A 9,807-nucleotide genomic window follows, 5' to 3' on the forward strand; every position below is an offset into this window, starting at 1 on the left:
CATGCAAGATGGCGTGGGTCCAGTTCCTGCCCTGTGCTGAGGCAGCCACACAGCTGATAGCAGACAACATTTTCCTCAGTAGATTGAGTCTCCATGATGGGCTCTTAGGGGAGGACAGGGAGAGTCGTACTCTTTGGTAGGGGTTTACATTGTCAAGCACGTGTTGATGCGTGTGCCCACTCTGGCATGCATGTGCCACAGAACACAACACCATGAGGCTGTTAGTTGAAACATCTGTGGTTTGAACCCACCAGCGCCTCTGCAGGAGAAAGTTGAGGCCGTCAGCGCCTGTGAAGATTAACAGCCTTGGAAATTCCTGGACGGATCCCTCTGTCCTGTAGGGTTGCTATGAACTAGAATCACTTGGGCGTGCGATAGCTAACAGCAAAAATCCATGGCCATTGAGTTTTAACTCGTCTTAACTCGTCTCTGTCCGAGTTAAGAGGGCTTAAAAGATGCACTCTGTGCTGTAAGATGCCAAGGGGAATTTGCCAAGTTGCAAAACATGTGGTCTGTTCCCATTTCACATGACTGATCATGAGAGAACTTGTTCACAGGGAGGACAAACATCATGTCTCCTGACAGTGTCATAACCTGGGACCACCTATAGTATGTAGTGCACCTTTCTGTGCATAAAAACATTAAATAGTTTGAGATATACTAAAATATTTTTGATAATACAATAGTAATGTTTTGAAAAGTGCGCAGCAAGATGTCACTGCCTCAAGTCCATGCTGACTCACAGTAACCCTACGGCACACATTAGAACTGTCGTGGCAATTAGAACGGACTGTACAGGGCTTGATTCACATGGGATGGTACACAGTATAGGAGACAGACATTCACGACCCACGACTTCTGTACTGATGATTTAGCCGTTCATTCTGAGCCGTAGTGGAGAATTACTAATATTTAGGTGTAGGAGAGAGTAAAAGGGAAAAAAACCTACGTGGAAGTAATGTACTTAACTGGCCCAGTTCAGGAGTCCTAGTCGCACAGTGGAATAAGTGTTGGGCTGCTAACTACTAATTACCAGGTCAGCCGTGCCAGAGGACGCTCCTGTTCCGTAAGGATTTTGTCCTGGGTCCGGGAGCAGCTCTGCTGTCCCCTGCAGGGTTGCTGTGCGTTAGGCGCCGAGAGGTCAGTGGCTTTGTGCTTTCAGGCTTCAGACATGGAGCCCTTGTGGCCCTCACTAGGAATCCGCAGTGAGGTTGTGATTGACACGGACTGAGTGCTTGGTTGCTCACTGCAAGCAGCAGTGTGAACCCTCCAGTTACTCTTTGGGTGAAAGGCCTGGCAGTCTGCTCTGGAAACCCTGTTGGGGCCCTTTGACCTGGTGCTATAGGGTCACCGAGTCAACATTTGACTTGAAGGCAGTAGGTTGGTTTCTTTGTTTTATAACTGTATTATAAGAAGTGAAAAAACAACAAAACCATTGTGTTTATGTTCAGTCGACCAAAGTACTTGCTCAGTGCCTAATTTTAGATAGATGATGGAGCCATTTTGAGCCTCAGTTTATGCATCAAGAAAATTTTTTCTTGTTCGTTACTGACTTTTCATATTTTTATCACTGGCACATGCAGTTGGTATTCCAGAGATAATTTCAGAGCCGTGTTTGTGTTCCATTTCTTGTTGCTAGGATGGGATCAGTCAGATAAGTTTGTGAAAATCTACATCACCTTAACTGGAGTCCATCAGGTGCCCGCTGAGAATGTGCAGGTGCATTTCACAGAGAGGTGAGTGTCCTTTATAACGGGGACTGACCATTAAGCCAGCAGTTGCTTTTCTTTGTTGGGTCTAAAATTCTGCTTTCATTTAGATTGATTGTCCCTCACTCACGCCCACTCTGAAGGAGGGAGTGGGTCTTAAGGTCATCTGGACTGGCCAGATAGAGCTGGTGGCTCCATCAGGAAGAATGACCCAGGAGCTCCCAGAGACCCAGACAGATGATGCATTGATTGTTGTGTTGTAGGTCATTTGATCTTCTAGTAAAGGACCTGAATGGGAAGAATTACTCCATGATCGTGAACAACCTCTTGAAACCCATCTCTGTGGAAGGTAGTTCCAAAAAAGTGAGTTTGCTTTTATTTTTTTCCCCAGTTGTGATATTGTGAAACATCATTCAAATGAGCTCCTATTTTGTAATTGTTATGAACTGGAATGAACTTGCCCTCTAGAACAGGGATCCCCATGCTACAGCAAAGTGCCCAAGCACCCTACTGGCGTGGTCATTTGTTGGTGGGAAATGTAATGGCTGCTCTTGCCCCATAAGGCAGTGTGGGCTAGTTGGCACACAGGCCATATGGCCCACACCCTAAGATACTAACACTCTGCCCCTTGGCAGAACAAGTCTGCCACCTCCTGCTTTGAAGAATAGAATACTATGGGAATATTATAGCGAAATATTCTTATAGTTTGCTTGGATGAGAAATGAGTCATTGAAATTATGAAGAGTGAGAATTAAGTTTTAATGCCATCTCTACTATTTATGAGTTGTATGATCATTGGCAGCTTACTTAATCACTCTGTGCTTCAGTTTCTTCATTCTACAATGGAAACGATGATGTATTTCACAAAATTGAAATGCTGGAGTGATGTGCTGTATGCTAAGCACTGGACTAGTGGGAGCTTTTGTTGGAAGCATTTGAGTTGTGCTGCAGAAGAATATTGAAAGCCCCATGGACTGCCAGAAGGAAGTACAGCCAGAGTGTTCCTCATCACAAGGATGGCGAGACCTTGTGTCTCATGCTTTGGACATGTCAGCAGAGACTAATCCCTTGAAGCAGAGATAGTTGGTAAGATAGAAGGACATCCCGAACACTGGCTGCAACAATGGTGTGGGGGGTGTAGAACTGGCAGCGTTGAGTCTTTTGTACACAGGGTAGGGTCGCTGTGAGTCAGAACTGACTGATAGCACCTAACAACATTGCTTAGACACATTAGATGTAAGGATTCTTTTCTCCTAAATTTTACTCTCTTTATTGAGAATATACACAGCAGAATATAAATTAATCCAACAATTTCTGCATGTGCAGTTTAGTGATGTTGATTAGATTCTTAGAGCTATACCACCATTCTCATCCCCTCCGAGTTGTTTCTTCCTCATTACCTCGGTGTCCCTTAAGGTTGTTAGTGATCCCATGTAGAGAGATGTGAAAAGATCTTGTTCAATGAGTTCATGCTACTCATTGTGACCCTAGAGGACAGGGCAGAACTACCTCTGTGAGTTTGCTACAGTGACTCTATGGGAGTAGAAAGCACCCCCTCTTTCTCCCGAGGTTTCAAACTACAGCTCAACAATACCACCAGTTAGATTTTTTGAGTAGTTAGTTAAAGGGATTGTTCTGTATTATGATGACTGCAGGGTATGTTTTTTGGTTTTTAAGTTTAAAGATTATCCAAGCAATAATTTGAGGTGCTATGTATAAATTTCTCATAGATAAAAGAGGTCTTAAACACTTGGCCAAATTGAAGATGCCTTAAAATGATGACACCATATTTTTAACAAGTACTTGTACTTCCCCTGATTCTGACCCTCTCTCCCCCCACCTAATTACATGAAAACATTGGAGGGACACGGTGCTGTTACCATGCAGTATCTACGTACGCTTACATACAGCTGTGTAGAAGCTTAAAGGTACTAGTCAGATCCAGGTCAATGGTCTCCAGTCTCTCTGTGCACCTTCCTATAATCCCAGGTGAAGGAGTATGAGGAATGGTACGGGTCATTGCTGAATTGTATTTTCATGGTTTTATTTAATGTTCTCACCTTTGAAATTGTTCACATTGCCTTCTACATGTGGCTTGTTTTGGACCTCACAAATATTACCCTGTCCTTCCGTCAGTGAGCTCCTGCTAGTTCTCCATTCTAATTCACACATAAATCAGGATCGTCCTACCGTGTGCACTTCCCCACTTCTCCATCTGCCTACAATCCACCTCTTCCCCCAGAATGCCCTTCCCCCACAGCTCAAGTCTCAGAGAGGCCTCCCCCCACAGCCCATCCCCCTCGAGACCCCACATTTCTTCATAGCTCCTTTGAGTACTGAAGGTGTCCCGAGTTGTATTTATTCGTGGTCTTTCCCTTCGACGAGTTGATAGGCTGCCTGACTGATCTCAAGCACTCCGAGACCTAGAACAAGACGGCCTGTGGTGCCAGATCTGCGTAAGGCTGAAACCGAGAGAGAAGAGAAGCAAACTCCCAGAGCAGAGCAATAGCCACGTGTAAGACTGCACTCTGTCCAAGTCAGAAAACTCAGAGCCATCCCACCAAGCCCAGCTCTCAGGCTGTTTCTGTGATTGTTTCCAAGTCTTTGTGCCCCCGGCCGTGAGTTCTAAGTTGTCCTCACTCTCCTTCCAGGTCAAGACGGATACAGTCCTTATCATGTGCAGAAAGAAGGCTGAAAGCATGCGGTGGGACTATCTGACTCAGGTTGAGAAAGAATGCAAGGACAAAGAGTGAGTCTGCTTTTCTTCTTTCTTTTTGTCTGTTTAATTCACTCTAAATTTAGGAGGTTTTTTATTTTAATAAATCACTTTATTGGGGGCTTTTACAGCTCTTTTAACATTCCGTAGGTCAATTGTATAAGTATGTTTGTATGCATGTTGCCATCATCATTTCCAAAACATTTTCTTTCTACTTGGGCTCTTAGTATCAGCTCTTCTTTTTTCCCCTCCCTCCCCACCCTTGTGAACCCTTGATAATTTATAAATTATTTTTATTCTCATATTTTACACCATCTCCCTTCAAGCATATTTATGGTCTATTAGTCCCTCGGGGTGGGTGTTGTACATTGATCACTGTGATCGGGCCGCCCCACCAGCACCATGGATATCATGGTATCACTACTCTCATTATTGGTCCTGAGGGCTTTATCTGTCCTGCATTGTGTGTCGAGAGTTCTTATCTGTACCAAGGTTCATGCTTCCAGTCTAGCCAGACGTGTAATGTAGAACTGGGGTCATGATAGTGGAGTGCTTTCCTTTTTGTGTGAAATTTCATGTCTTTGATGAGATTGGAGGTTTTTGTATGTGTTCTTGCATAATAGAGGTATGTAGTTTGTAGCCTGACCACTTTCCTTTGGGTGCCCACTGACTAAAGCTAATGCTCTGTGCATCTGCTTTCCACCCTCTGGGCCTTCTTGAGCTGGGGGCATGTGTAGCGACAGCATGTTGCTTTTTCAGCAGGTCTTTGCAATTTGGGATAGGCGGTCTGGTGACGCTGTCAGTTTAAGCATTGGACTGCAACACAAATTTGACTGTGTAAACTCTGGGCATTTAGCTGTCTACTCCTGTGAAGATTTACAGCCTCAGAAACACTGTGTGAGGCCGTTTTCTAGAGAAGCAAAACCAGGTGCACTCTTACATACCTGAGAGAACTTTCTATCAGGAAGGAAATTAAATCAAGGCAGTGGCCCAGCCCAGTACAACTCAAGTCCATGGCCATGCTAGCTGGAGCTCCTTCAGACTCACACAGCTGCTGGCCGATGAAGCAGGAAGGCGAAGTGGGAAGTAGGGTGATCACAGGCCAGTGGGTACAGAGTGGTGTGGGTCCACAGCCAGCAGGGACATGGCAGGGCGTTGCAGCTCCTGGGCGTGGAGGAAGGGGGCAGCCACGTGGGTGGGCTGCTGCCTGGGAGCCAGAAGCAGAGTCCAGATGAGCAGGAAGGTGAGAAGGAGCGAAAGAAGGTCCTCCACTGCATCTCTCATAAAAAGACCATGCCCTCAGGGAGCCGTCATTAGACTGTCCTGATGGAAAGGTGGGAGTTCACCCCTACCTTCACTCAAGTACATCAGGTTGACCTACCCTCTAACCCCCAGGCCCTGGGTTGGAATCCACTGGATGGCAGTGGGTTGGTAGTGTCTGTTGTCTTTTCAGTGCAGAGCAGAGACATCCAGTGGTGCTTCCATGCAGCTACTGTCCCACTTCAATAGTCCTAGAGAAATCTAGATTCCCAGATGCTATCTTTTAATTGTATAATTTGTAGTACATATTTTGGATATCCCTAGTGTGGCGTAAAAAGGATCTGAAACTGTCTGTCATAGGTCAGCTGTCCTGTGCTTTGACTTCTCCCTCTGGCGGTGAGGTGTGGCACTGAGGTGGCCTGCATCACCTCTCTCTCCCTTCCTGCTGACGGACGCATGCATTTGGGATGAGCTTCGCTAGAATTAGGCCTGTAGGACTAGCTTCTGGAATTGATTTTGAATGTAAATCAGATTGGGTTTAGGACCCTCTCTGATTCATACTGTACACCCCTGGAAAGTGCAGAATCTGGTAATTGATAAAGAGCTATGTGAATGAGTGCATGGTGACTGAACGTGGTGTCTCTCCCTGGGCTGGAGGTACTGACCACAGTCCGCTGCTCTCACTGAGATTCTAAGCCGTGTCTCTTTTGCATAAGAGAGAGGGACTTTCTAGTTAAAAGCTTCTGTCTCGGTCCGTGTGTAGTGTAGGGTGATGCTTTCCCTCACTGAAAGTTCTTCCCACTGAATTTGCCTAGGGGAGCACGCTTTTAAAAACTTAACACAATTTAGAGATGTCAATGAGGAAGCACAAAGATGGGTCACCTTCAAATTAGGTGGATTTTGTGTGCTTTATGTATTCTTAAAATTCTTTTCCCAATAGTTGTATTGACATACAATACAGTAGTTCAGTTACACTAAGAAGAGTTGTACAGTCATCACCACAATCAGATTTTCTTCATTGTACACATCATCATTAGCTCCCTTCTCCCGACAGCCTCCTGTGCCATACCCCCAAGGAGCCATTGATCCAGTTACTGTCTCTGTAGATTTACCTGTCCTGGATTTCTTATGCAGGAAAACACTTAAAAACAAACCCAAAAAACCCTTAAGAATAACAAAGTAAAACAGATGAAACCTCAACAGAAAAGAAAACAGAAAATAAGTGAACTAGGACAAATTGAAATCAATCATAAGGGAAATTAGGTGAGAAGGTGCTGAATTTTAAATTGTCCAATTTCCAGTGCATTCTGCATGTCTGATGTGACAGGAGCTTTGGTGGCTTAGTGGTTACTCCCTGCGCTGCAATCTGCAGGATCAGCCTTTTGGAACAAGCTGCTCTGTGGAGAAAGGCGCAGCTTTCTGCCCACAAAAAGTTACAGTTTCTGAAACTCGCGTGGGCATTTCTGCCCTGTCCTGTAGGGTCGCTATGAGTCAGGATCGACTCCATGGCAGTGAGTGACTCCCTACTTTGATAAGTCTTGTCTTTCTGCACATGCACAATGCTGTCCGTACATCGTGTGTCTCTGTTCTCTTTTAACAGAAAGCCTTCCTACGACACGGAAACAGACCCAAGTGAGGGATTAATGAATGTCCTAAAGAAAATTTATGAAGATGGAGATGATGATATGAAGCGAACCATCAACAAAGCTTGGGTAGAGTCAAGAGAGAAGCAAGCCAAAGGAGATACAGAATTCTGAGGTGTTCAGAGCCTTTTGGGAACTGCGATGTAGAAATACCAGTGCTCCAAAGAGGGACTGGTGGTGAGCTGCACAGACAACGTTCAACATGTCTAGTTACACAGCCAAGCAAAGGCAACGGGCTCTTTATTTCCTACTGGAGGATTTATTTAAATAAAATATGTTTATTAAAACACTTCCTGTAGTAGTAGCTTGCACATTTTCAAGAATGAGTTATATATGCATTTTGGCATGAAAATTTAAAAAGCAAAGTATTTATTGCCATTAAATTCATGCCATCAGCTCTCACCACTGTGAGTGTACGAGTGGTGGCGCATATAAACCCTGTGGGACAGAGGCTGTTTTCTGTCTTCTGGAGAACGAAGACCAGGTGTCTTGCCATGGAGTAGCTCATGAGTTGGAACAGCCAAGCGTGTACCCGTTGTGCCACCATGGCTCCTTGCATAAAATATAGGTTTGAACTTGGGTTTAAAGATTGCAATAGAAACATTGACCATATTTTGTTAGCAGCTATAGTAATGCGTTAACAGTTGCTGCTGGGTCGATGTTGACTCCTACCAGTGTATGCATTACAGCACGTATTGGACACCCATGGTGTTTTCAAGCCCTGACTTCTGGAAGCAGGTGCCTCGGTATGTTCAAACTGCCAGCCTTTCTCTGTAATAGTTGAGTTTTAATATGCTATGCTATGCATTACAATGCACTATTCATCTAATCAAACTGACTTTTCTCTAGATTTAAGCATTTCTTGAAACTAAACAAACTTGACAAGAGACAGGCATTGGATAATACAAATTTGGAAGCTGTGTTTTGTATCAAATGACTTCAACAGAAGTAATAACCAAAGTGAAAACAATCCATCAATTCTGTTTTCAATAACTCTAGACTTTTGTGCAGCAGAATAGTTTTAGTGTCTGTCTAGGAGTGTGCCACACAAGTCTGCCAAGAATTTTCAGTAAAACCGGGAGCCAAGAGTAAGAGGCAAACGGGTTCTTTTACTACATTGTACTTGAGGTATTAAACACTGCAGTTAGATGACAGATAACACAATTGAGGAAATATACAACCAAAACTAGTACAAAAATAATAGAATTTGGTTAAAGTGATGATGTTTAAAGTATGTACAGAAAACCGTAGTGATAGGATAACTGCTAATAGATTCTGAAACGAATTTTTTAAAAAGTTAGTAACACAGGGCAACAACAGAAAAAGGCCACAGTATCGTGGAACCGAGTTTAGAACACAATAAGAAGGCATTTCAAAACTGCAATGAAATGGTTTTTAATGGTATTGGGTAACAAAAATAGGCATTTGGATTGAAATATATAAATACTAGAAGACTTGAAATTCATTATAACCTACAAGTGGGCGGAAACTACTCTTTAAGATTTAAAAATCTAGAATAAAACTTAGGAATTGATTTTTTGTAAATCATTTTATTGGGGGCTCATACAACTCTTAAAACAGTCCATACATAAATCAATTGTGTAAAGCATCTTTGTACATTCGTTGCCCTCATCCTCAAAACATCCACTTTCCACCCAAGCCCTTGGCATTAGCTCATTTCCCCCCCTTCCTTCCCACTCTCCTCTCCTTTATGAACCCTTGATAATTGATAATTATCTTGTTATATCTTACACTGTCCGTCTCCCTTCACCCACTTTAACTATTTTGTAAATGTGTAACATGGGTGAAAACCACTGTAACAAAAAAGACAATTAGGATCCCAACAATTGGATGAAAAGTGGGCAAAACGTATGTAAATGGACTTTGGCCAGAAGAAAAGTACCAAGTGAAACTAGACTGACCTTTCACTAGAAAAAGTTCAAAAGTTTAGCATGCTGAGTGACTTTGGAGATGGGAAATAAACACACTGAAGCACACTTGTCCACAGGAATGGGAGAAGAGGTAAACTCCGATGGAACGGTGTATGGAAATACTAGCAACATTACATATCCATTTGTTCTCCGACTCAAATTACTATTCTAGGACTCTCCCAACATACCCTGGTAAAGACTTCAATCACAGATGCAGACTGTAAACATCTAGTGTTACTAATAAAAAACAGTTCTGCACAAGGTTGCACATCCAACCCAAACTCACTGCCATCACATCAATTTTGACTCTGGTCCTGTAGGACAGGTAGAACTACCCCTGTGGATCTCTGAGGCTGTAACTCTGACAGTAGAAAGAAAGCCTCAGCTTTCTCCCAGGAGCAGCTTGGTGGTTTTGAACAGCTGACTTAACATGTTAGCAGCCCCACTCACTACTGATGACCGATACTCCTTTGTACTACAGCCACTAAAAAAATGATCTCTCTGAGAATGATGAGGGCAACAAATGTACATATGTGCTTGACACAATG

The 9,807-nt window shown here is 43.6% G+C and overlaps 1 protein-coding gene across 2 annotated transcripts in view; it reads left to right on the forward strand.

Annotated features, from left to right (window-relative positions):
• Positions 1-7,617, forward strand: part of LOC101644904 (calcyclin binding protein) — a 12,034-nt gene extending 4,417 nt beyond the window's left edge. For both annotated transcript variants that reach the window (XM_004706716.2, XM_045298128.1), the window contains exons 3-6: positions 1,640-1,736; positions 1,973-2,072; positions 4,361-4,458; positions 7,286-7,617. In XM_004706716.2, coding sequence (XP_004706773.1) covers positions 1,640-1,736; positions 1,973-2,072; positions 4,361-4,458; positions 7,286-7,442 — 452 coding nt within the window. In that variant the 3' untranslated portion in view covers positions 7,443-7,617. The remainder of the gene's footprint in view (positions 1-1,639; positions 1,737-1,972; positions 2,073-4,360; positions 4,459-7,285) is intronic.
• Positions 7,618-9,807: the final 2,190 nt, after the last annotated feature.

This window comes from Echinops telfairi, unplaced genomic scaffold (assembly GCF_000313985.2).
Source record: "Echinops telfairi isolate 266 unplaced genomic scaffold, ASM31398v2 ScPeMD7_7424;HRSCAF=8462, whole genome shotgun sequence".
Taxonomy (NCBI): domain Eukaryota; kingdom Metazoa; phylum Chordata; class Mammalia; order Afrosoricida; family Tenrecidae; genus Echinops; species Echinops telfairi.